Source organism: Mesocricetus auratus, unplaced genomic scaffold (assembly GCF_017639785.1).
Source record: "Mesocricetus auratus isolate SY011 unplaced genomic scaffold, BCM_Maur_2.0 Super-Scaffold_100031, whole genome shotgun sequence".
Classification (NCBI taxonomy): domain Eukaryota; kingdom Metazoa; phylum Chordata; class Mammalia; order Rodentia; family Cricetidae; genus Mesocricetus; species Mesocricetus auratus.
In genome coordinates, this window is record NW_024429212.1 from 5,638,583 (window position 1) to 5,666,096 (window position 27,514).

General features: G+C 42.7%; 1 protein-coding gene across 2 annotated transcripts; it reads right to left on the bottom strand.

Moving 5' to 3' along the window:
* Positions 1 to 2,483: 2,483 nt before the first annotated feature.
* Positions 2,484 to 27,039, bottom strand: Cdc16 (cell division cycle 16). 2 transcript variants are annotated; one of them, XM_005082616.4, is made up of 18 exons: positions 26,857 to 27,039; positions 25,782 to 25,836; positions 25,598 to 25,695; positions 23,719 to 23,757; positions 22,990 to 23,130; positions 21,245 to 21,404; positions 20,345 to 20,436; positions 19,332 to 19,465; positions 18,140 to 18,219; positions 16,988 to 17,037; positions 16,124 to 16,197; positions 15,249 to 15,374; positions 12,850 to 13,002; positions 11,385 to 11,448; positions 8,904 to 8,965; positions 7,003 to 7,138; positions 5,517 to 5,607; positions 2,484 to 2,982 (listed from the first exon to the last, which is right to left on the bottom strand). In XM_005082616.4, the coding sequence occupies exons 1-18, from the start codon at positions 26,902 to 26,904 to the stop codon at positions 2,723 to 2,725; spliced, it is 1,863 nt and encodes a 620-aa protein (XP_005082673.1). In that variant the 5' UTR covers positions 26,905 to 27,039; the 3' UTR covers positions 2,484 to 2,722. The 2 variants fall into 2 exon arrangements, with proteins under 2 accessions (XP_005082673.1, XP_021090063.1); XM_021234404.2 differs by lacking the exon at positions 25,782 to 25,836 and having other exon boundaries at positions 26,857 to 27,030.
* Between the last annotated feature and the right edge of the window lie 475 nt (positions 27,040 to 27,514).

Consider the following 27,514-nt stretch of genomic DNA (forward strand, 5'->3'; position numbering starts at 1 on the left):
GGTCCTGGGTTGTACAAACGGGCAAGCTGAGGAATCCGTTCCAAACTGTGGTCCAAATATATGAAAGAAATCCATTTTAAATAAAATTTAAATTATTAAAAGAAGCAAACTATTTAACTTGTGCATTTCTCAGCACAAAATTACAAAGCATAGGGGGCTGGAGAGATGGCTCAGAGGTTAAGAGCACTGGCTGCTCTTCCAGAGTTCCTGAGTTCAATTCCCAGCAATCACATGGTGGCTCACAACCATCTGTAACGAGATCTGGTGCCCTTTTCTGGCATGCAGGCAGAACACTGTATACTTAATAAATAAATAAAAATTTAAAAAATTACAAAGCATAGGAAAAATCTGGAAGATATGGCTGACACAGGGGGGAAAAGATTTGACAAGAACTGAGGAAGGCCAGACATAAAATTACTAGCCAAAGATGCCAGTCAACTGCATCAAATTTGTTCTAAGGGCTAATGGAAATCACTAAGAACTGGAGACATTAGGAATGATACATCTAAATAGAGAATCCACAGGAGTTATTCCTTTGGAGGGCGTATGCTTTTTGTTTTTCTTTTCTTTTTTGGGGGGAGGAGATTCAAGACAGGGTTTCTCTGTGTAATCCTGACTGTCTTGGAACTCGCTCCATAGACCAGGCTGGCCCCGAACTCAGAGATCTGCCTGCCTCTGCCTCTGCCTCTGGAGTGCTGGGATTAAAGGCGTGCATGCACCACCACTGTCCAGCTTGCTTTTCGTTTAATTTCTGTAAAAGGAGCAGACAATGTGGAACTCAAAAACAGAATGGCTCAAATATGAAGGTTCATGTGGGGGCATTCAGGACAAAACCGTCTGCTAGACCACTGTTCCAACGGGAGGCGGGAAGTAGGAATATAACCTCCAGAAGCTTGCGGGCCAGCTAGCCTGGAGCAACAGCAGTAAACACATGCTGACTCTACCAAGGCAGAAGGTTGAGGACTGACCTTCACAGTGGCACATATTCCTGTTTATATACAATGAAATGCACTTGCCACATATGTGCACACACACATGTGCGCGCACACACACAGACACTCATGTACAAGAGCAGATACTATTTTAAGAGAATCTTACTCTTGAGCCAGGCGGTGGTGGCACACGCCTTTAATCCCAGTACTCAGGAGGCAGAGGCAGGTGGATCTTTGTGAGTTCGTGGCTGGGATGGACAGACAGCCTCCAAAACAATACAGAGAAACACTGTCTCGTAAACCAAAAAAAAATTTTTTTACTCTCATTGAGCTTTACCTAGGTTGTGATGCATAGACGTGTACACTGGGTAAAAATGTATTGTTCTGATTGGTGTAATAGTTCGGCCAATAGTTAGGAACAGGTTAGGTGGGGCTTTGGGAGATAAAGAGGACACTGGGAAGAAAGACAGTTGTCAGCCTGATACAGAGGAAACGGCATGCCCAGAATGGAGACCTGGGATAGGTAACAAGCCACACCACAGAACGTGAACTAAGGTAAATGGGTTGAGTTGTCGGAGCTGGTGGTACATGTCTAGGCTGGGGCCAACCTCTCATAGTTAATGATGGGCCTCTGTGTTGTTATTTGTGAGCAGGTAGCTCAAAGAAAAGTCTGATTACACATAGATGTACTTTATATAGCCACCGTTGAAAGGAAAATAAGAAAAAATGTTCTTGTAAACAACAGTTAAGAGCTGGATGAGTATCAGCCAAGATAGTCGGTTATCAGCCAGACATTATGTATTGACTGAGTGTACCTCTGTGTCCTCACATACCTTGGAGAAGGCAGTTCCTTTCACCATGAGTTCCAGGGACTGAACTAAGGGTCTTGGTAGCAAGACCTACATTTCATGGGCCCATTTCTTATTTTTATTTAAAGATATGGTCTCACTAATATAATTCTGGCTGTCCTGAAACTCAATGCATAGACCAGGCTGGTCCTGAACTTAGAGATCCACCTGCCTCTGCCTCCAGAGTGCTGGAACAAGAAAAGAACCTTGGGGAAAACTAGAGAGAAGAACACCACATCAGTGTCATGGTAATAGTAAGATGTTAACATAGGGACACAGCAGGTAAGGGACATACTCTCTGTGGTACTGAATGAGAATGCTCCCCATATTTTAGGCATTTGAACACTTACTTGGTCCTCCCAGTCACCATTGGGGGGTGTGTGTGTTGGAGGTAAAATCTTGCAGAGGAAATGTGTCACTGGGGCAGGTTTTGAAAATATTTGTCCTCCATCTACTTCTAGTTCATTCTGCTTCATGCTTGTGGTTGGGATGTGATTAGCTTCCCAGTCCAGCTAGCTACCATGCCTGCCTGCTGCCTGCTTCTCCAGCACAGCAAAGCTCATCCCTCTGAAACTGTAAGAAATAAACTCTTGATCACAGAATTTTATCACAGCAACAGAAAGGTAACTGATACACTCTACTACCTTGGAAACGTTTCTCAAAAGTTATTTTAAAGTCTTTATTGAAAAAGAAAGACACAATGAACAGTTTGTCTTTTTTATTCGACTATGTATAACTACTTTGTAGATTCAGAAGATCAGAATATATCTGCCGCCAAGGTGTGCTATCCCATCTCTTAATTCAGGCCACTGGTCCTCAACATAGAGATGTGGTTTAGACTCACATTAGGAAGTGGGCCATTCTTAAGACTAGCAAGGATGCAAGGGAATACTGACCTACGCTAGCTCAGGGGTGGGGTGGGTCCTGGACCACTGTCTCGAGTTAGGTGCTATGGTCTGACATAGATGTCTCTAACATCATGTCGCTTTCATTCATTTCAATTTCAAAAGTTTCTTCCAAGGGAGGTCTGGAGTCTGGAGTTTTAGTGGAGTTTTCCAGAGGTGCAAGCCCTGCTTCCTCTGTGCTCGGCTTTTCTGCTTCAAAGTCCCTAAAATCCCACGGAGGTGAGATGATGTTTTTTAGTGTCTTCATTGTATGCACATCAAAGTCATAACATTTTAATTTGTCCTTAATGTCTGCTCCTAAAAAGAAACGCCATAATTAGAAAACACGAAATTCCACCACTAATAGTTATGCGACTGCCATTGCCATAAGTCCAACTGTACTTTAAAGAACATGATCAAAGGTCAGCAGGGGAATGCCATTTTCTTCTCCCCCTTGTTCTTTATCCTCCACCATTCTCAAAGGAGATGCTGAGAAGTTTTCAAAGCACATGCAATCATGGTTTCTTAATGGCTCCCCAGCTAGCTGTTCCCAAAGTTTGAGTAATTGTGCTCCTTAGACCATGTTGGGTACAGCCACTAAGCTACTGCTCATAGAAACTGAAATGTATTTTCAAATTATGTCAAAGTATAAAAAAACATTAAGATTATATATATTTGGGCCAATCTAGTCAGATACATTAGGTGAGAGTAATTTCTGACATAACTGAAAACATCATGCATTTCATACTAATAGCTTTCAAGACTAGGTACTGTGGCGTAAGATGACAGAGTAAGCAGAAAGTTATGACTTGGAACTAGAATGTCCTGAGAAACACCTCAGCGATTTGTGAAGGACACTTGAGGTGCGCCTGTAAAGGCGGTTCAGGAGGGATAATTCAGAGGGGAGGACCTGTACTGAATGTGGACAGAGACATCCCTAAGTGAGGGGCCAATGGGATAAGATGTCGAGAAGGAAAAAAAAAAAAAAGGCAGCAAACACAGCATTTTCTCCCTCAGCTTCCTGGCTGCCATGAGGTGATCTGATCTGCTTCCTCATGCCTTGGACTGGATCTCCTGAAACTGTGCGTCAAAACAAACCTTTTCCAAGCTGTTTCTATTAGGTCATTTCAACACAACAATAGAAAGAAAGCCTGATAAAGAATCTGGAGTTCAGACCCCTCCCCACCAAGTCACAGGGGATGCCTACTGTTGGTGGTAAGCTTTTTATCCTGGGAGGGGGGAGAGGGGGGGGGGGGGAATGTGTGTAAGTAAATGTATATATAGCTCAGCATCCTTAACCCAGACAAGCCTTCCTCCAGCAGCAGTGACTTGTTTTGATGAACATATGGTGAATGTGAAGTTCAGCTTTCAAGGTCTTGAAGTTTTATTCCTTGTCTAAATCTTGGAGAGCACCTATCCCATTTAGTAGCTTTGGATGAAAATCTCAGGACTTGGCTGTCCCAGCCCATCATGGAATCAGTCATACATCTGCTGACCACAGCCACATGAACTCAAGTGACCACAGAACTAAACCATTCATTACTGCTGATGAAACTACTGAGTTTGAGTAGCCTGTTACTCAGCAATATTTAACCGGTAACTTTGGTAACACAGTGGATAGTTTTCCAGATTTTATTAATTTCCAACTCTACCACAATGAAGAACCACAGAATGTCAGCTGTCCCACATCATCACCAGCACTAGTTGGGGTTGTAGAGATGGCTCTGGTTAAGAGCACTAGCTGCTTAGAAATGCATGGTGGCCTGTTATGCCAATACCAGCTCCATTCCCAGGTAAGCAACGTTGCCAAATGCCTTCAGTGTTTCCTAACTACATGCCATTTTTTGTATTTCCTAACTGTATGCCACTCTTGCAGTGTTTGCTCCCTTTCAAGGGCAGGACACACACACACACACACACACACACACACACACACACAGAGTGTAATTCAAGACTGTATATACTGATCTGGATCCTGTGATCTTCCTGCTGCCCCAACTCAAGTGGTAGGGTTATAGACATGTATTACCACTGCCAGCATCTTTGCCCATTTTTAATATATTTTTTTCTGGCAGGATTTTTTATTGTAGAAATGAATTTTCTGATATGTTGTGTTGTGCGTCTGGCATGTCTTTCATTCTTTTTTTTTTTTTTTGGAGGGGGAGGGGTTCGAGGCAGAGTTTCTCTGTGGCTTTGGAGGCTATCCTGGAACTAGCTCTTGTAGACCAGGCTGGCCTCCAACTCACAGAGATCCGCCTGCCTCTGCCTTCCCAGTGCTGGGATTAAAGGTATGAACCACCACTGCCCAGCATCTTTCCTTCTTGTAATGGTGTTTAGTTCTTCATTTTATTAAAGTAAAGTTTATCATTTCCCCCTCTATGGTTTTCCTCTATATAGATCCTAACATTTCTCAATGGACTCTTCTGACCTCACAATGCTTGTTCCTAAAGAAGTGCCAAGCATAGCAATTGTATTTAAAATTATTCTATTGTTTGTCATTATAAAAGTATTTCAAAGTATTGAGTCACTATTAAGTAAATGAAAGACACCTTAATTTCCCATTAAAACATAGACTTCTATGTTGTGCTCTGTATTATAAGACAAGGGAGACAAACTTACTCATCTGCTACAGAGAAACATCTCTGATTTCCTCTTCTACCGTGCAGTATGCCTCTTGGGAACTACCATGTTTCATGGATGTTCTATGTACAGCAAGTACTCAACTTGAAGTGAGTCACTAACTCGTACTGTACCATTCTGACAAATCAAGTAGGTTCCTTGAATTCCGAACACTGGATGGGATTCAAGAGTCCAAACGAAAAATACACTGCAGGAGAGTGATTTAGTCTTACCAATATAAGCCTCAGAATCACCGATGTACATTTCAATGCAATGACCCAGCATCGTAACAGAAAATGTGTCATCTCGCCTCAGACCAAGAGCCTGTCAAAAAAGACAGAACATGGTTGTTAGACTGTTACCCTTCCCTTCGTTTGAAAACACTCTCATGAGGCATTTTATAGAGTCCAGGAGATATTCAAACGTGTATACTGAAAGATCATACAAGATCAGAAAACTTCCTGAGGTTAAGCTGACCAGCTCAGTAGTCCTATAACCACAGGACTAACTAGGACTGCATGAAGCCTGAAAATTGCTAATTGAACCTTTAAGACCAATTAGGAACTTATTACACCAATGAATCTATCTTTGAAATATTGCAGCTGGGTGGTGGTGCACACCTTTAATCCCAGCACTTGGGAGGCAGAGGCAGGTGGATCAAAAAAACTAAAAAAAGCAAGAAAAGAAATTTCATTGCCTCACTGCCTGTCCAAATATCATTAGTGAATTGTGCCTAAGGCCCACATGCTCTCAAATTCCAATGTTTCCAAACCTATGGTGTCTTATAGCTGGTAGTTCCCTGCTGCTACTGTGACCTGGCACAGCTATAATATGGGTGCCCTGCCTGGGAAACGTATACCTTGTAGCCAGGAGGGAAAAGACCAGGTGAAGACTATGTAAAGGTAATCTAGAAATTGTGTGATTGTTTTAAGCCTTTATTTACAAACCAGCAATCTGAGAGGGTTTTATAAGCGCTTCAGAGCAAGTATCTGCAGCTTGTAAAACCCAGACTCAAGAATAGCCATGTGCCGTGTGTGCTACCGCCAAGACACCATATAAGGAAGAAAGTGACACTGGCTGCCTGGTCTGAAGACTGAAACCATTTACTAACACACACACACACACACACACACACACACACACACACACACACACACACATACATTTTAATGCATATACTAGCATGCCAATAAAAAAGTGACATCTAAGTACAGAAGAGTGCAAAAATATGATAGATGATTATGGTAGCTTTTTTTTAACCCCTTGTGGTCATTGTGACTATTTATTAAAGCTTAATTTATCACTCCCCTTATTTTTTATAGACCTTCAAAACACCACAAGCTCCATATCTTTCATGAAAAAATGAACTAGAAAAGATTTTTTTTTTTGGTTTTTACAAGACAGGGTTTCTCTGTATTGTTTTGGAGATTCTTTTGTAATGATAACTATACAGACTGTTTTTGTTTATCTACGAAGGAAACAGAGTTAATGGTACAAGCTCTATGGAAATTCCTCAGTGCCTATGCAGTACCAGTCTCACACTTCTAACTTGGTGAGCACTAGACAACACGTGTGCTTTCTTTGCAGAGAAAAGAATACACACAGGGTTCCTAAAGACGTCTAAACATGTAAATAAGTAAAGTGCTGCCTAGAAAAGATCTTCTCAAAGCAAGGAGCACATTAGCCCTAGTTAGAGTAAAACAAAAGCTGAAGACATACTGTGTGGAAGTAGTCCACGGCGTTTTCGAAGTTGCCCATCAGACTGTGAATGTATCCTATAGCAGAATAGGTGGATGCGTTCTGAGGGATTAGCACCAGTGCCTGCCGGTGGTAATCCAAAGCCTCATCATATTTCCTGTCCAAAGAAGACACAGGGAAGATGAGGAGGAGAGAAGACAACAGTTACTGGGTACAATCAAGTGCTAATTACAAAAATCTTATTGTCTATGTGAATCCAAGGGCTTTTCTCAGAGATATAGTCTACAATGTTAACTATTCCGTACTTACTTTTTTTTTTTTTTTTTTTTTGGTTTTTCGAGACAGGGTTTCTCTGTGGCTTTGGAGGCTGTCCTGGAACTAGCTCTATAGACCAGCCTGGCCTCGAACTCACAGAGATCCACCTGCCTCTGCTTCCCAAGTGCTGGGATTAAAGGTGTGAGCCACCACCGCCCGGCTCATATTTACTTTTATGGATTTGAACATCTTAAAATATATTTTCCTGTGGAGTATGGTGCCTTAGACTCAAACAGCAGAAGCAGGCAGATGTCTTAAGTTTGAGGCTAGTTTGGTCTACATAGTGAGTTCTAGGCCAGCCAAGGATACTTATGCTTACTTCTTTAATTTCCTGGTTTAGTCCATTAGCATCATGGTGGGAAGCAAGGCAGCGGGCAGGTAGACATGGTGCTGGAGAAGGAGCTGAGAGTTCTACATCTTGACTCAGAAGCAACAGGAAGTGGTCTGAGACACTGGGTGTGGCTTGATCATGAGACCTCAAAGCCGACCTCCACAGTGATACACTTCCTCCAGCAAGGCCATATCTACCCCAACAAAGCCACAACTCTTAATAGTGCCACTTCCTATGAGTTTATGGGGCAATTACATTCAAACTACCACACTTTAACATATAAATTACTTAGAATAACATTTTCCAAAGTTGTTGGAATATTTGCTCTGTAAAAATCTTTTGAGGAAAGGTTTCACCTTAGTTAAAGTCTTGGAAATGTTAGAGCTTCAACAGAGAGTCAAGACTCCTGTGCCTAACCCATAACCTCTGCCAATGTGTTTCCGTTATTTTTAAGCTGTAAGACCGTCTTGTATTAAGGATATTTAGGGTTATTCCCTACTCAAGCCTTTTAAAACGTCATTTTCATTTGTGTATTTGAGATGGTGTTACTCTATAGACCAGACTAACCATTAAACTTGAAGCAACAACTCCGCCTCACACCCCAAGTCCTGGAGACTACGCGTGTTTAGGTGTGTGTTGGTACACCTAGCAAACTTCCTAAATTCTGAATAATCTAGAGTGCCCAAGACTTAATGCAAACAAAACAGCCCCTGGCCCCATGGTCTCATGTAACACAGGCTGGCCCCCAACTCACAGGATAACCTTGATGACCTTGAACTTCTGCTCTGCCTGCCTCTAGCTCCTGAATATTGGGATCACAGACACGTGTCACCACGCCTGGTTTTATGCCGTGCTGGGAAGCAAACCAGGGCCTCTCTAATGCTGGGCCAGTGCTCTTATCAACTGAAGTGCATCTCTAGGCAAAGAACCCATTTTAAACTGTTTATTAGATCATCAGACTTACCAGGAAACAAAGCCAGAATATGGGTATGGTTTTCACTAGACTTTATTGTTCAGGTGCTTCCAAATTGGTTTTGAATACTGAAGTTTTTTAATGTAAGGGAAAGAGAAACAAACAAACAAACACGGCTATATTTCTCAATGTTTCTAAAATAACAGTACCCCGCTGAAGTAGGAAAAAAGGGGTGATGGTGCCTGCTGGCTTTGAGCAGTCAAGTACAGGGACTGGAGGATACCATGAAATAAAAACAGAAAGGCCATTCAAAACAAATTTTTGTCACAAAGAATATAACTGAAGACGTTCTCTGTCACTTACTTGAGTTTTCTGCAGACATGCCCCAAGTTGTTCAACAAAGGTTCCCATTTGTCAACTGTTACCTAAAACACAGTAACATCAAGCTCCACGTCAAAGTTCAGCCTGGTTTGTTTGTACTGAATCACTTCACATCCTACAAGTTGCAAGTTGGACTCTTTCCTGAAGGGCCTGTTCCACTGCAGGGCAGGACGACGGTTCATCCTATTCTCTCCACCAATAGCTGAGCCTCCTGAGAACTTTACTGTAATGAGCACATACTGTCCCAGTCCATCCACGCCAGAGAAACCGTAATTGTGTACTTGCCGCCCAGAGTTACTGGACCTCTATAGCCTCTGCCTACTAAATATTTCTACCTAGAAATGCTACAGCACTTTTAATTCAGTATGCCATATTGATTTATCTTTCCCTAGACATTCTAGCTCACAACAAATGTCCAAAGCAGCCACTCAATGGACAAGACATCTTGGCCTGTCTAAGACTCCCAGAGCCTCAACTCTGTAAACCTTGGCTTCCCAGCATCGAAGGCTGGCCTGAGCACCTATCCTTCAAACTTAGCTATGCTGTCTTCTTCTGAAGCTTCTCTTTTTACCTTTCCCAGGGTAATTTGCCAACTCTCTATCACCATTTGCAAGGCCTTTAACCTCCCTGCCCGTTCCTGATACCCTATGAAATGTCAAATCCAAAACAAACTGAGTTTTGTACATGCCATTTCTGCCTCTAAAATACCTGCCCCTCACTTCTGCCCAGCTAATGTCTGCTCACTAAGGCTGCGGTGTGACACACCCCAAACCCTTCCTGGCCAGCTAATGTCTGCTCACTAAGGCTGGGTGTGACACACCCCAAACCCTTCCTGGCCACTGTCACATCTGAGTGAACAACCCTTGCATGTGGTATCTTCATATCTTCCATCATACTGCATCACTGCTGCAAATTACCTACTAGTACTTCCCTACTTTCTGATGGATCTGAGGATAGGAAATAAGGAAACAGTTCTTACTGTACCTGACGCTTAGTTCTGTGCTGATGACATGTTAAGCAAATAAACAAAGGAACTTGGGTCACCTTTTAAAATGCTTTGAGGACTAGATTTAGGAGCTCAGCCTGTGCAAACAAAAATGGTTCTTAGATTCTTAGGCATGAGCGTTTCTCTTGAGCTAGCTTGATATCTTACTAAAGAAATACAGAATTTTCGTTTTCTATAGCTTTTGATTGGCAGGCTGGTACTTCAACTGTAATATGCTCTCATACTTAAGTTTCTGTAAGATTGTAAACTGCTTATGAACGGAAAAAAATATATGTATATATATATTTAGCTTTACAGACAGGGTTTCTCTGTGTAATAGCCCTAGCTGTCCTGGAACTCGCTCTGCAGGCCAGCCTGGCCTCAAACTCACAGAGATTCATCTGCCTCTGTCTCCGAAGTGCTGGGATTAAAGGTGTGTGCCACCACTGCCTGGCTGAAGGAATAGTTTTAGGAGTGGCTCAGGAATGTGCTTCTCAAACTTTTCTATCCATGAGACTCTGGGTGTTGCTAAAACTGTGACTTTTAGTAACAGCATTTAGGATTGTATTTGTAGACTGACTCTAGGTGCTGCTGCTGCTGCTGGACCAGTGGACACTCACTCAAAGATGGGGTGTGGGAAGTGGCAATCCTACTTTAACAAAGACAGTAGTATTATTCAGAACTACTGAAGACTCAGCTGAGGAAAGAGCATGCTTTACAGACACACATGAGGAGGCTCCATTTCTCTTGTCCTTTCGTACTGGGGGACACACAGAAGGATATTTGTAAGTTCAAATGATTAACAGTAAAGGCCAAAGCAAGCAGAACTCAGTCTATGGAGACGGCAGACACCCCGGAGGAGCCGAATGAAATTGTGTCTGTCAGAGAGAGACACAAACATAAAGGAAGGGAGCCCCAAGCATGGATGTACAAAGTGACACCAGGGTGTGGGACTCAGAGCAGAGTAAGACTACAAAGACCAGTTAAACCAGAGATCAAAAGAGCAGTCACATGGAAATCTCTTAGCTATACATGCTTGCATTTAAATTTACTGTTTATGAATAATAACAGTGTGTACACAGCCTTACCACTTGGAAGGTTAATTCCTTAGCATTAATTCATGAGAACAAAAGGTCTGAATTTGAATGACACCTAGTTCTACAGACGTGGGTCTGCTGCCAAACTGCAGGTTTACTGAACCAACAATGAGGCTCTCTGAAGCGCTAGAGAAACTGTGTCCTAGAAATGACTAATATCTCCACGAACCATCAGAAGTTATTAAAAGAAAAGCCCCAACCCACCCCGTGTGTTTTCATTGCTGCCCCACGCCACACCCAGTAACTGAGAAGCGTAACTCTGCGAAGTTATTTGTTGTATGTCAACTATTAGGTTACTCTCTCCTAGGAGAAAGACTGCATGCCCATGTCCAACAGTAACCGTGCTCAGGGATGTGCATCTGCAGATATTACATACAATACCTCGTTCCCAATGGCTTTAATTTTTTCCAAAGCATCAAGAAACCACTTTTCTGCTGTTTTCCATCTAAAATAGAGGAGAGGAGGTTAATAGTTATTTCAAAATTGCAAGGATAAACACTAAGGAAAATCTGAATATCTCTAGCTGAACTAAAAATAACCTGGAAACTGCTAAAAATAATTGATTCCCACTATACCACGAATAAAAACAAACTATAATGATACATATACATGAAAATGCCATAATGAAACTCTTCACTTTGTATGATAACTGAAAAAATTTAATCTTATGACATTAATATTACATAGGTTGAGGATTTAGGAGTGATAAGTCAATTCTCATGATGAGTGGTACTTAGACTTCTATAAATGTCTGGCCACAACATTTCATCAACTAAACAATGATTAACCTTATTTAACATATACTATCAACTTACTAACCCTGAGCCTACAGCCAATAGCACAATCACTCACCTAATGTCCAGCTAGTGCACACTCCCTTGGGGCCACAGGATAGCTACTTAGGTTTCACCAAGAAGCAGCAGTAAGTTTGGAAATTCCCAGGACATTCAAGATGGCTGACAACCATCTTGTACCCTCTGGCCTCTGTAGACACCAGGCACACATGTGATATGCAAACATGCAGGCAAAACACTCATACACATAAAGTAATAATCCTTATTTTTTAAGGCTATAAAACCTATTTAAAATACCACATTACATAATCTAACTGAAAAATTTTTAAAGATTTATTTATGTGTCTAAATGTTTTGTCTGAATGTATGTAAGTGTACCATGTGTGTGCCTGGTGCCTGCAGGGGTTAGAAGAGGGTACGGAATCCCCTGGAATTGGAGTTACAAATGGTTGTGAGCCACCATGGGGGTGCTTGGAACTGAACCCTGGTCCTCTGCAAAGGCAGCCAGTGCTCTTATCTGCTGAGCCATCTTTCATAACCTCATCACCTAGACTTTAGAACACAACAGTGACATCTGTGATTACATTTAGGTATAATTCAATTGGTTTCTCTTTGAGCATGACTCTAAATTGTTTGTTCTGTAGTCAAGCTACTACTAGGAAACTAAAGACTAGATTACTCTAAGTGGTTAAGCTTTTTTTTTTTGTCCTAACAATAACTAGTCATGGAACATTTTTATCTCAAGATGTGAAATACTTTCTCAAACGTGTGAATCTAACATCTAGCTGACAAAGACGACTAAAGATTCTGTGGAGTCTCCAGGCCACACAGTAGGTATTGAAATTTGTGGTAGCTCATATTAAAGGAGGACCAGAACACAGTTTAGTGTTTTAAGGGACTCCAAGAAGGGAATTTCTACCTTTGAATTCACCCCTAAATAATACATCTAAAAATATAAATCCACTGAAGAGCAAGTCTGGTCAGTGAAGTCTTAGGGACCAAGGCCCCACTTATGCAGAGCTGATATAAGGGCTGAAGCCTCTACTACTCACTCTCCATTCTGGAAGGCAACCACTCCAACCTCATGGATGACAAAGGGATCTTCCGGGGCAATGCTCAGGGCTTGGCCAAAGAATCGTTCAGCCAGTTTAGAGTTATTGGTCAAACCATATTCTAATCCAATATACAGCATTGGCAAGTGACACCTGAAAATATTGGAAAGTTTCACATATTCAAACGTTGGTAATGCAACAGAGATTTGTCAGCTTTAAATCCTATCATTTACTTCTTCCTAACTGTAAAATACAGTCCAAACAGAGAAAGAAAGCACTCATCAGAAAACATCCTAACAGAAGATGAGGTATTGGACTTAAAAGGCCATACTTTAAATAAGCTAGTTTAATATTCAAAGAACTAAATTATGTTTATAAAATTGTGTTGCAAAATAAGTGAAAGTATAAGAACGGTGCCCCATCAGAGAACAGCAATAAAAACATCAATGACGTTGATGTGTCTGTGACTGAATGTATGTATGTGTGCAGCAGCCTGTAAAGGACAAGAGCCGACATCAGATCCCCTACAGTGGAGGTACAGGCAGCTGTGAGCTGCCTTGTGGTACGGGAGACGGAACCTGGGTCTCTACAAGAGAAATTAAGTGCGCTTAGCCGCTGGGCCAGCTCCTCAGAGCCCCCAAAATAGAAATTGTAATAGAGAACCAAATAGTAATTTTGGAATTGAAAAGCACAACAAATAAAACTAAAAACCTTCACTAAAAGGGTTTATAAACATATTTAAGTAGGTAGAAGGAGCCATGAGAACAAGGTATGACAGAATCTATCACTAGTAGATCTACTGAAGAAACTAAAGCAAGTGTTAATATAAGGACACTGATAGTAATGTATTTACAATGAAAAATAAGTGCTGGGCGGTGGTGGCGCACACCTTTAATCCCAGCACTTGGGAGGCAGAGGCAGATGAATCTCTGTGAGTTTGAGACCAGCCTGGTCTACAGAGTGAGTTCTAGGACAGGCTCTAGGGCTACATACAAACCCTGTCTTTAAAAAACAAACAAACAAACAAAACCAATGAAAAATAAACGTGTCTGGTAAAGGTAACTACGGTGGTAAATATAAGGCAGTGTAAATGTACTTTTGCTTTCAACTCTTCTATATGATTGAGAGACAACTGAGAAAAACACTAAGCTGTGGCAATGGATTAATGGATTTCTATGAGATATAACTTGAATAAAAATAGTAGTACAAAGGAGGTGCGCAGGAACAGACTAAAGTGAAAAACTAATTAAAACTAAATTGCTTTAAGATGTTGCTTATCCACATGATAATCACTAAGAGAGTGACTGTAAGCAAGAAAGACTCAAAAGAACTAAAATACACAGTAAAATACTTAACACAGAACAAAGCAGTAATGCGAAACAGAGGCAGAGACAAAACAGTTAGAAACTTCCTAACTAGTGGTTACAGGAAGTTCTAGCTTACCAGTAATTATATTACATGCAAATGGAATACACACTCCAGTGAAAGAATACAGTTGTTTTTTTAAATGACTTAACTGTATGCTGTTTACTTTGATTCTAAGACTACAAGGGACACAGCTCCCTAACTACTAGTCCGTTTTGCAGAGCTACAGTGAGGTGAGTCTGGAAGAATGGAAGTTACGAGTGAGAGAGCTGGTGTAACGATACCAGATAAAAGACTTTCAGACAGTGTCGCTTCCAGAGGCAAGGTGCCATATTTTGTGGTGATAAATAACTCAGTGCATCAAGAAGACGCAGTAATTATACCACACCTAAACATTAACAGAAATACAGAATACATAAAGCAAAATTTTTTAGAAATTAGAAGGAGATATCATTTGGTTCCTGCATATAAGAATACTTAAAATACTAGTAAACACAGGTTTTTTTTTTTTTTGTTTTGTTTTGTTTTTCTGAGACAGGGTTTCTCTGTATTGTTTTGGAGGCTGTCCTGGAGCTCGCTTTGTAGACCAGGCTGGCCTCGAACTCACAGAGATCTGCCTGCCTCTGCCTCCCAAGTGCTGGGATTCAAGGCGCCACCAATGCCCGGCTCATAAGTATAGTTTTATAGCACAACCAAGACATAGCAAATGTCTCAGTAACAGATGAGGCATCATTATTTTACTATGAATACTTCCATTCTTCATGAGCATGTAAAAAATGGGGGCTTCCATGTTCAATTCTCCCCTAGGTCTCATTTCCTAGGTCTTTCTTGCACTGACTGGAAAAAAATCCCATCAATCCTTTCCCCTCCATAGCCACAGTTATTTTATAAAATACAAATTGTTACCCAGGAGACAAGGGTTGACAATTTTGTTTAATTCAGGAACCAAATGGTACTAATATCCCTGAGAGAAATCTCACTTGACTCAGCAAGCAGAAGCCCCTCCTGGCACTTAGTCAAGCTGTGTGCCGTACCCTTTCATCAGCTGGGCTGCTGTGAAGTAAGCCGCCATTGCTTGGTCGTGCTCACTCTCCACGGCAAACGAATGCCCATAGGCTATCCAAGCAGGCCCATAGGTCTTCTCCAATGTGGTGGCTTTGCTGGAACAAAAGCAATATTCAAGTCATGTATTTATTCTTCAACGTTTAGTTTTCTAAGTACATGGTACCAAAAACATTAATAACATCAAGCGAACAACCTCTGACAAACACGTACAGCTGGTAATGCAGCTAACCTAAGACAACAGACACATTTTAAGAAACTTTAGGAGTCCTGTGCTTGTTTAGATAGAGTAATGTAGCTGAACTCATTAGGATACTGTATGCAACTTACAAATACTCACGCACAAGTCCAATCTAGACCTGGACTTAACACTGGTGGCACAAATGGCCACATATGGGTCTGTTCTGAGCCAGGTGCCATATTGGCATCCTGGGTGCAAGAAACCACAGCAGATACTTCCAGGGACCTACTTACTCAAAGGTCGCACTGAGTTACCCTAACCTCGTTCAGAGTTTAATGTGTTTCTGCTATTAGCAAAAGCTAAGGCTGACAGTGTAAAGGAAAACAGCCCTTTCAAATTACATCATTCTGTTTCCCGTTCTCATTTACAAATAAAACGTAACCTAAGCTCTTGGATTGCAAGGCCTATTCCACTAATTTATCTCTGCACAGCATCCTAGTGGGCAGTTATACAAATAAACAAATCAATGAACTGAACTAGCCTGAGGAAGCATTTATTCATTCACACTACTGTCAGCATACCTACCGCCTACCGCATGAAAGCCTATGAGCAAGAGTTCCCTTCTCAGAGGTTCACTACATAGAAAGGAAGAAAACAAATTCATACCTGAGATATCTTCTGGCATGCTCATTTTTATGACCAACCATGAGATAGTAACATCCCACCGCAAACCAAGACACCTAAAAAGGTCAATATGTACTATAACCAAAGACACTTAACCCTGAGCTGGAACCTAACAAGGCAGGCTAGACGGGGCGGGTTAGATGCTCCCAGGTCAGTCTTATAGGGATTCTCTGAGACTGCATAAACATTCACTGAGGTCTTGCATAAGAACAGATACTCCAGTTTCCTCAAGGTAGCTTCCACTGAGGACAAGGTTCCTAAGCACACTTGCCTACGGGTTCTGGCTTCGCCCTGGCTCTCCCTTGCCTTCTAGCTGGTTCAGAGTTTGAGTTAGCTGAATGCCCCTACACTGGTTTTCAGCTGAGCTAGAGACATCTTGTCTGAGACTCAGTCTCTGCTCTTGGCTTTTGCCTCTAGGGACACAGTTCTTGACTCTGTTTTCCACCCTTGGCTCTGTTTTGACACTGGAGGTGTGGAAGTAATCAATACAAACTCATTGGTGGCTTACACACGCACACAGAAGGCTATGAAAAATTACATCCTTAAGAGGGAAGCATGGGACTAACTCAGAATCTTGTGCATCTGCAGAGCATATTAAAGGACTATGTATACTCCTATAACCATAGAAAAAAGGTTTTATTCAAAGTTATTGCTTTAGCATAGTAAAAATGGCTTTATGAGATAGACATTAAAGCCACTTGATATGATCTCCAGCACTAGAAGATTCTGTCTCAATGTTTTAATATAAACATTATTTGCTTGAACTTAAAAATATAAGTGACTGTCTACATAATAACAAAATATTTTCTTAACGTTCAGGTAAGAAAATAAAATTATATTACTTACAGGATTACCTGGATACAAGTCCACCAGTTTGTGAGAAAGATAGAACAGTTCTGTTTCAGGAAAAGGAAAAATGTACTTTGGTATGAATCATTTAAATTTCAGATCTGGCCTCCCACTCATAAAGCAATTCTGACACAACCATCTCGTACCTTCTCTCCCTCTAGTACTAATCCACCTGGTAAACACCCTGTGGTCCTGATGCTGGGCACTGGGCACTGGGCACGGGATGAGTGACTGTTTGAGTGGATTATGGGTACACAGTGGACCACAAGAGCAGACACCACAGTTGAGCACTTTGGGTGATGCCAAGGTCCATCTAAAACACCCATTGAGAAACCCATGCATCTCATGCCACAGGCTGGGATGGAGTACTATAGTCACCTACAATCAAACTTCTATCCAAACTTTCATGTGTATCACGGAGGGAGAGATTGCCTCTTGAGAAATGGGTATGTCTTAGCATCTCATGACGGCACATGTACACTCTGGACTCAGTGTTCTAGGGGGCAGGAAGTCTGCATCTTTGCTTCCAAGAGACACGATGTTACAGACCCCCAGGGCAAGGAGCTCAGCAAGGTTAGAGATGGAGTTTCTCTGTTTTTTTTTTTTTTTGCCCTCTCTCGACAAAACTCACCATTCAGTTTCAAAAGACTAAGGGCAATATACTGTCCAACAAACTAAATGTTTCTAAAAATAAAAGAAAAGGGAATCGAAGGCAAAGTATCTCCGCCCTTCCAATTTTTAAATATTGACTTATCTGTTTTTCTGTGATAATTTTATACTTAAAAAGAACACACACACACAGGCAGTGGTGGTGGTTTAACCCCAGCACTCGGGAGGCAGAGGCAGGTGGATTTCTGGGGTCGAGGCCATCCTGGTCTACAGAGCAAGTTTCAGGACAGCCAGGGCTACACAGAGAAACCCTGTCTCAAAAAAAAAGTTAACACTTAATAAAGCTAACATATTCCAAATTGCAAATTACATTTAGGAAACAGGGAGATCATTAGTCATCCTGACAATGTTGTCTTTCCTGCTGTGGGGTCCGCTATGGTTCGTCTTTGATCCCGTGGGAGGTAGGGGGGAGCATCAGGAGTCTGAGGTCACCCTCAGCTGGTAAGGCTGTAGGACAGGGAACGTGGGGCTCTCTCTCACCATTTGCTTTATTCAGCTCCACCAGAGTTCCTATGTGCACAGGCAAACAGCTGGCATGGAAAGGGTCCTTTTCCATCACCCTGAAATGAAAGCAGCGCATGACTACCCGGAAGGCAGCGGGTGGCAACCCTCATCACCCACCACATTAGTCTCTGTGCGTCACAAATGCCGCTGTAACCCATAACACTGCACTTTGGTTAGAGCAACGCAGGGGGTATAAAGGAAAGGGAAGCCAGGCCTCACAGTGCATACCTACATTACCAGCTACTCAAGAGGCTGAGGCGAAGAATGACAAGTTCAAAGCCAGCTTGGGCAACTCAGTAAGACCCTGTATCAAAATAAAAGGGCTGGGGTTCAGGGGCAGAACACTCGCCAAGAATGTACAAGTCCTAGGTTCAATTTCACAAAACAAAATAAAAATAAAGAGAAAACCAGTTCACTTGGAATGAATAAAAATAAACTTTAGTCTTTTCATTTACTTTAAAATCAACAGAACTTAAATACATAGCCTAACTAGTTAAAAAGGATATATGGCATACATTTTTAAGTGGATCACAAGTATTTAATGACTAACATTTTTGTGATTTCAAAAACTAAAACAAAACCCAAAAAAAGCCCCAAAGCCCCACAAAATCTATAAAGTGTAATTTAGCTCAGATGTCTGAAGAAGGAACGGAAGACTGGCATGTGGAGGAGACGCCTTGCTTGGCTAGGGATACGCAAGACAGAGCCTGGGGTCAGGGGACTGCTAGATCCAATGGCAATAAATTGTGAGTTTTACACAGCTTTGGACCAAATGGTATCTTCAAACTATCACCTTTTGGGTAGGAAGGATTGAGTCTACCTTTTGCTTTGCTATTATTCATTTTATGTATAAATTTCTGTGTTTCAATATAGTAAGGCCAGGGAAAGTGTCATTCCCGAGTCAGTAGATGGCCTGGGAAGACAGGCATGTCTATTCTTCCCAAGTAACCATAGCAAATAACTTTGTGTCTACACATATCAATAACCTGGTGTCTGTAACCTGCTTTTTTTTTTTTTTTAAATATTGCCACTGTTCAGTACTCTGCAAATGGAAAAGGTAACTTAAACTATTAGCAACTAATGTGAGACTGCCAGCGAGTGCATTGGTGTATTGGACAGCTACAGACTGAACCACACATTCTCACACAAGAACAGCGAGTATACTTACGCAGAAGTGAGCTTGTAGCACATCTTAAAGTCACAGTTGTAATAATGTCTCTCAGCTAAAGACACCACCACATCCAGATTCTCTTGTAACCCATCTACTGACCCGGGAATGACAGTTTCACTGGGCTTATTATACTGAAACAGAGAAATTTATACATAAAATGAACAGTAACAAAGCAAAAGGCAGAGTCAATCCATGTTTACCTAAGACAGGAAGCCATTACATGAGAGGTACACGAGCCCTCAAAAACATTGTTAACTTCCGGTTCTATTAGTTCTCCTCTCAGTAAGTTTACCTTTTCAATTTCATCACAGAGTTCCATAGCAGCAAGTTTTTCACATAAAAGTTTAGATGACAAATATTTAGGAAGCATTTTCATATATTTAAATGATTAACTATTTTGGCATGTGCTACATTAATAAACATTTTTTTAAAACTGGATTAGGCTGGGTAAAAGACACTCGCTGTGCAATCATGAGGCCTGCTTTCCAATCCCCAGCACACATGTAAAGCTGTGCATGGTCACAGCTGTAATCCAGCACTCCCCAACATACATGTAAAAGCTGTGCATGGTCACAGCTGTAATCCAGCACTCCCCAACATACATGTAAAGCTGTGCATGGCCACAGCTGTAATCCAGCACTCCCCAGCTCACATGTAAAGCTGTCTTTATCACAGCCTGTAATCCAGCACACATGTAAAACTGTGCATGGTCACAGCTGTAATCCAGCACTTCCCAGCTCACATGTAAAGCTGTTTTTATCACAGGCTTGTAGTCCAGCACTAAGCAACAGGTAAATACTGGATGCTCAATACTAGCCACTCTAGCCAACAGCCAGGTTCAATGAGAGAATTTGTGGAAAAGTGACAGAGGAAAACACCCCAACATCAGCTCAGGTCTACATACACCCGTGCATGTGTGGGCAAGAGCACATATATACACACATGCCGAAAAGGGCCAATGTTAAGCAAGGTATCTACATAAAGGAAATGTCAGCCCAGGTTGTCCTTACCTTTTTTAATTTGTTCTCAAACACAAATCGGAGCAGTTCCTGTTCTTCTGCACACAGCTTGCTCAGAGGCAGTGAGTCAAGAAGTTCTTTTTCTTAAAATGATAAAAAAATAAATAACAAAGGCTTCAAAATCCTCACAGGGAAAGCAGCCAATCGAAAATAGTTTTCTTGTTCAGTCTATGTAAATCACCTCAGGAGAAGAGGAAGTCAAAGTACAGTACAGAACTCTGACACCGGGAGAGATGGGCCAGGGGACCTCTAGGAGGTCTCATCAGCCAGACAAAAACACAGGCCTCGGTAATGACAGTCCTGACACATGGCCCACTCTCCCGCCAGCAGCCAATTCGCTAACTCTGCCCTGTCCCAAGATCTTTAGACATGCAGTGAGCCCATGGTCTAAGAACCACTAATTTGGCTATGTACAGGTGTGAACCCATTACCACACAACTCTGAATTTCTGTTCTCTTAATGACCTAGGCCACATACCTGGTCAGGGGCTCTTTGTCCCTGAGGTAAATCAGAGCCACCCAGCAGTTTTAAATCAACTGCTCTCAGAGCCCAAGCTCTAGAAACTATTGGTTTAAATGCTCTGAAACTGGGGCTTGGAAACAAAGGGATTTAAAGTGTGGTAGGATGAAAATTACTGAATCTTGGTTTACAACTCCTCCTCAAATCACTTCTCAAGAAAGACTTCATGACATCACAACCCCAAAGACCCTCAGCAAAAGACACTGCACTGCACTGTTTGGTGCTGGGCTTCACATCGGCAGACGCTGAGGAAGCTGGTGGTCTATGTGAGCCTATCATGTACCCTGATCTCAAGTACACAGACTTCAGAAAATAAGGCAAGCTAAACAACATTAATCATTCTACCCAACAACAACATAGGAGCTCCCATACCTTCTTGTGCTGTCAACATGTGGTGTGATGTCAAAAGATCAAATGCTTCAAAACAGTAGACATCGAGTTTCAAAGCCTCTTTGTAGCTGTAGGTGGCCAGGGTACGATTATCCAAAGCATCATAGATCTTCCCACGTAGAAGACAAATCGAACTCTTTATCTGTTGGCAAAATACAATCAGTTAAATACTAAGCCAGACTCATTTTTGACTAAGAGAACTACACTAGTAGAATACTGAGAAGTTTTTACTGTGTCTATAGCGTCATCTAGCTGCCAAAGCAGAGTATAATTTAACTAATTTAACAGATATACCACAGCACAAAACAAAGCTTTAGTCTCACCAGGCTAGGATCCCAGCACTTGGGAAACTGAGGAAGAAGGATTGCAAGTTCAGGTCCAAGCTGGGCTACAGTAAGTCTGAGGCTAGACTAACGCTTGTCTTTCTGGACACTGATCACCATGACTTTATTCCAGAGAAGCTCCGGGTAAGGAGGAGTACGGCTTCAGGCCACACAACCCTTGATGTGAATCAAGAGTGAGATGAGAATGGATAGAATCGAAATCAAACACATAACCCAAACGAGACGGCCCTAGAAAATGTCAGACCCAGGCAGCAAGAGAGCTCCTGGCCAAGATCAGGGTGGTCTGGGAGAGCCCAGGGACCGGAGTTTAAACCCGGGCCCTGACAGCTATATGTGCTTCTGTGTGCTGATTTTCTGTCTTGGCCTCTGGTTCCTTTCCTCACTATGAAAAGAGGGACACACACCTTAATTATGGAACTCTGTAGGGACTGGAGGGGTGGACAGTCCTGTCGTCTGGTCATCTTGTAATTACCACCAACACAACGTGGAATCTGATTCTATCAAGACATTAACCCTCAAGAAACACACTAGCTGAAGTCAGCGATGCTTCACAGATGGGCCACTAAAGTCACAAGTGGCAAAATTCGTGAGTCAATAATTAAAATAGAATGGCCTTTGGAAGAGAATCATAGACAAGAGGTCCCAAAAAAATAGCCCCAAGGTAGGAAATACATGCATTTCCTAGCAGAGCATTAACATGCTTCTAAGCACATTACTAATAAAGGAAGAGTAAGGAAAGGGAAGAGAGACACGCAGATACTCCTGCATTGTCTGAATGAGGAGCAGAGTAACCATGCCAGCTCCCTCATAACTATGCTATAAGGGAGATGGGAGATGTGGAGTAACAAGGGTGCGGCTCTCTCTGAAGGATAAAAGTGCCCTAAAGTTGCTAGAGTTAAGGCTGGCACAGCTTTACCCACAAAAAGTCACGGGGCTGTACACTTTCAATGGGCGAACCGTATCTCAAGAAATCGCTAAAAAGCGTAATGAGCCAAGTTAATAATATGAATATACTGTTAATTGTTACTATTAGTCTGTTTCAATTTTGTGGAATTATGAATAATACAGATTCAAACAGAGCAAAAACATTATTATGTGCTCCACAACAAATTATTTCCTCCAAACAATTAAAGCAAATTAAGGTTCCCCTGTGCATGTCCAAAACGCAGAAAGGAGAGGAAGCTTTCCACCCACTGTGTGCAGCTCCAGGCATCTGTGAGGCCAGATTCCAACTGGCGCTCAGTCAGGAAGGTCTTCCATTAGCTGGCACAAGCAGGTAACCATACATCTTGTACACACCGTACCCATGTAGACGAATTTTTGTCACATGATGAGGGCACTTTCCACTGCTGCTGCTGAGACACGCTAACTGCCATCACTCACCGAGGACTGTGACATTTCCCAGTCACTGGAAGGGTCCTTCGAGCCACTTTCGTCCTTCATGTATTTTTCAAAGAGCCTTCTGTTAATTGGTTCCTCCATGTCAAGAACGTCAAGAGCCTGCTGGTGCTCTTTTGCAGCGTACTATGAAGAAAACGGAAGTGCCATTTGTCACCCACCTTCAAGATCTCTAAAGGGCAATGAATACTACATTTATTATTTCAGTCTAAATGCCTAAACTACAACTTTCTTCTTGCATATCAGCTTTTTATCAGTTAAGAATCAATATTTAGCTGGGCTTTGGTGGTGCATGCCTTTAACCCCAGCACTTGGGAGGCAGAGGCAGGCGGATCTCTGTGAGTTCGAGGCCAGCCTGGTCTACAGAGTGAGTTCCAGGACAGCCTCCAAAACAATACAGAGAAACTCTGTCTCGAAAAACCAAAATAGAAAAAAAAATCATTATTTTATAAAAAATAAATACTGAAGAAAAGGACATTATCTTTTTTCTATTTTGTTTTTTTGAGACAGGGTTTCTCTGTAGCTTTGGAGGTTGGCCTGGAACTCACTTTGTAGATCAGGCTGGCCTGGAAGAAAAGGACATTCTTTATGAAATGCTATGCTAAGTCACCAAGGTTCAGTCTCCAGAACACAAACTGCCACACATCCACGAAGGAGGTGTACCGTCCACCTAAGTCAAACCTCCACCAAATAAAACAAACTAAGCACACTTACGTGACATCTAGCTGCAAGGTATCGGCATGCTTCATACATCTAGAAAAGAAATAAGTCACATGTACAACACAGGCATGTAATGTTTAAAATAACACACCTGCATTTTAAAAGAAAACTATAAACAAGTACTAGAGAGCTTTATTTCTCCTTTACAGCTTAAAAAAAAAGCCTTAGACTTTTTAGCCTATATTCATGAATAGGACGTTAAGGGTGCAGGGAATCCAAGGATTGTACATGTAATCCCAACTATGCAGGAGGCTAAGGCAGGAAAAACTGCCCTGCCCAAGAATTAGAAACCAGAGTAAGGGGCTGGAGAGATGGCTCAGAGGTTAAGAGCACTCTGTTCTTCCAGAGGTCCTGAGTTCAATTCCCAGCAACCACATGATGGTTCCAACCATCTATAATGAAATATGATGCCCTCTTCTGGCCTGCAGGTTTAAATGCAGACAGAACACTATACATAGTAAATAAATCTTTAAAAAATTAAAAAAAGGAAGGAAGGAAGGAAGAAAAGAGAAACCAGACTAAGCAAAACAATGAGACTTGGTCTCAAAATAAGCATACGGGACTGTGAAGACAGATCAGGAGGTAAAGTGTGTGCCTGAGGGCCAAAGACCAGAGTCTGCTCCTAAGACCCACAGGGAAGGAGGACAAGCTCCTACAGGTGGCTCAGGTGCCTGTCTGTGTCTTCTGCACACACAGACACAGACACAGACAGACTATATAAACAAGTATATTTAAAAGCAAAATATTGCCAGACGGTGGTGGCGTACACCTTTAATCCCAGCACTCGGGAGGCAGAGGCAGGCGGATCTCTGTGAATTCGAAGCCAGCCTGGTCTACAGAGTGAGTTCCAGGACAGGCTCCAAAACAATAGAGAGAAACCCTGTCTCAAAAAACAAACAAAAAAAAAGCAAAAAACAAAAACAACAACAAAAAACAACAGAAAAGCAAACCAACAAAAACACAATATTGAGAACTTAGAGATTAGACAAAGTGGGCAAATGATTAAATAATTAATATACTAATAAATGATTAAGATTTAGAGGGAGAAACTTTCTCTTGGGCTGGAGAGATGGCTCAGCAGTTAAGAATGCTTCCTGCTCTGCCAAAGGGCCCAAGCTTGGTCCCCATCACCCACAATGCACAGCTCACAACCACTTGGAACTTCAGTGCCAAGGAAGCCAATGTCCTCTTCTGGTTTCTGGATGCACCCACACTCACATGTCGTGAGCACACAAATGAAAACAAACAAACAAAAAATCTTTAAAACATCTCTTCATATAAAAACAAATTCAATTTCTTTTAAATATTAACTCAAAAACAAAGCATACAGTTAATATAAGAACCTAGTATTGAATGTAAATAAGTGAAAACAATTAATAACAAAACAAAACAAAAAACCCAGCTGACCTGAGCTCATGGGGGCTCACTGACTCTGTACCCACAGCTATGGAGCCTGCACAGGACTGACCTAGGCTCTCTGCATGTGGTGACAGTTGTGTAGTTTGGTCTGTTTGTGGGGCTCCTAGCAGCGGGATGAGGACCCATCCCTGGTGCTTGAGCTGGCTTTTGGGAACCCATTCCACATCCTGTGATGCCCAGCCTTGATGCAGGGGGAGGAGCTCAGTCCTGCCTCAACTTGATAGGCCATGCTTTGGTGCCTGTCATGGGAGGCCTGCCCCTTTCTGAATGGCGACAGACAGGAGGAGTGGATGTGCGTGTGTGTGTGTGTGGGGGGGTTAGACAGGAGGCTGGGGGAAGGAATGAGAGGAGGAAGGGGAAACTATGGTCCGTATGTAAAATAAGTGAAAAAAACCAATAACAATAATAAAGGAACCTAACACACTTCAGTACAGCTCACATTGTCAATACTTACTTTGTCCAGTTTGCGTGACCGCAGTGCATGGGCAGCTCTGTGATACTGGGCTGTGAGGTAAAGGCACTGAGCCAACCAATAAACATCCTGGGGTTCCTCTAAGGAGCAAAATTATACAAGTGGTCAGGGGTTCATACAGAGATCTCTAAAGATTAGTTAGGGGGAAAAATAGCATGTCACTCACCATGAGAGAGTGAGGCTACTTTGTCTGCCCAAAACAGAGCACTCTGATACTGTTGCTGCATACAAAAAGCAAACACAGGGTGATTGCCATTGCTCTCACAATTCTGAACAGATGCCTACTGTTATAACCCGTAAAACAAAACCAACAAATCACTACATAAGCCCCTAAGTGTAGCAAGGGACCCATCAATCATCTGTACTTTATAGCTCATCCAGTGTGAATTTTAGTTCACCACTGTAAGACCTTTATTAAATACAATTTAAGATAGCAGTTTGACTCATACATTACCCCCCCAATATATCAGCTAATATCTAAAACAGTAAGTAACAGTCGCTGATCATGGGCAAAGTCACACCCTATAGCCAACGCTAACAGAACAATACGACAGCGGAAAGACACGCATGAATTTGTCGTGGTTAGGGTTAATCCCTGGCTTATTGCCTTCGCCTCAGTTCCCCCGGATACAATCAGAACAGGGATGCCAAACATGTTACCGGGAGGAAGCCTTACGGAGCTGAGAATATGCTCAGAACAGATGCCCCCGGAGTGGAAACCAGGCTCACATACATCATCCTCTCTACATCTTAGTGCCAAAGAAAAGAATCACAAAACCGACTGCTGGCTAACACGCAGCCTCCCAACAAAGTACAAACATTAGGCCAAACCACTACGCATCAATTCCGTTTCCCATCTACCGGGAGAGCAAGCGTTTCAGCAAAACCCAAATGACATCACAATGACGTGGACTCCAGAGACACACCTTTCCTTAAACACTCCCTGCTGTCCACTCGAGGGAAGCGCAGGGGCCGCATTTATAGTGTTTGGTATTGTTTCCAAGTCCTAGCCGGAGACAGCTTGTTTGCATCATCGTTCACGCGTATTCAGCCAAAACGAGAACCACGACCGAGCCTCTCAAAAGCATCTCACTGCCCAGCCAGATCCCAAGGCCACAATGCAACCCCGCAGCCCAACCCCGCATCCGTGGTCCACGCACGATCTGAGCTATCGGATGCGCAATCCCCGCCAGGCCCCGCCGCCCCGAAGCCCAGCGTCCCGGACGCCACCCGCCGCGCACCTGGTCCAGGTACTGCCGGACGCGCTTCCGCAGCGGCTCCAGGTTCATGGCCGCGAGCCCAGGGCAGGCACCCGACACCCACTCTACCTTCCGCGCGCACCCCGGGGCCGATGGACCGAAGCCCGCTGACCACCGCCCGGATCAGACCCCGCGCGCCACACGGCACTTCCGCTCCTGACAGGCCCTACCCCGGAAGTCCCCGCGAAAGCGTCCCCCCTCTAGGATGGGCCCACTCTATTGGTTCCGTGGGAATTCCCAGGTGCCAGCCGCCTGTCCCCAACATGCTCGCCTCTTGTCTGGGAGGCAGCGCAGGGGACCTAACGGGATTCCATGCCTCCAGGGAGTGGGGGAGATGCTTCTGTGGCTACTTTTCTCCCAGGGATGTTTTTGAGACGGAATTTCTCTCTCTTAGCAGTCCTGGGTGGTCCAGAGCTGGCCGTGTGTACCAGACTGGCCTCTGACTGTCAGTCTTCCCGCACCCTTTGCCTCCTGGATGCATTTTGTGTTTTAAAAATTTCATTCCGTGCACGTGTGTTGCCCTTTGAATGTAAGTGGAGAATGGCACCACTCAAACGTTCTGCTGAATTCTTTTCTGTGAATGTACACACATGCGTACGACTGTATAATATTTTAGGGATCTACAACCCATCACACACAT

Bases quoted from the DNA above. Each gene is read 5' to 3' on its own strand.
- Cdc16 (XM_005082616.4), bottom strand. From the start codon at position 26,904: ATGAACCTGGAGCCGCTGCGGAAGCGCGTCCGGCAGTACCTGGACCAG. The intron at 17,038-18,139 runs GTGAGAGAGAGC...TTCCTGAAACAG, and splicing joins GGAGCTGAATAAAGCAAATG to AACTGTTCTATCTTTCTCAC. The intron at 5,608-7,002 runs GTATGTCTTCAG...CTTTTTTGACAG, and splicing joins CCGTGGACTACTTCCACACA to GCTCTTGGTCTGAGGCGAGA.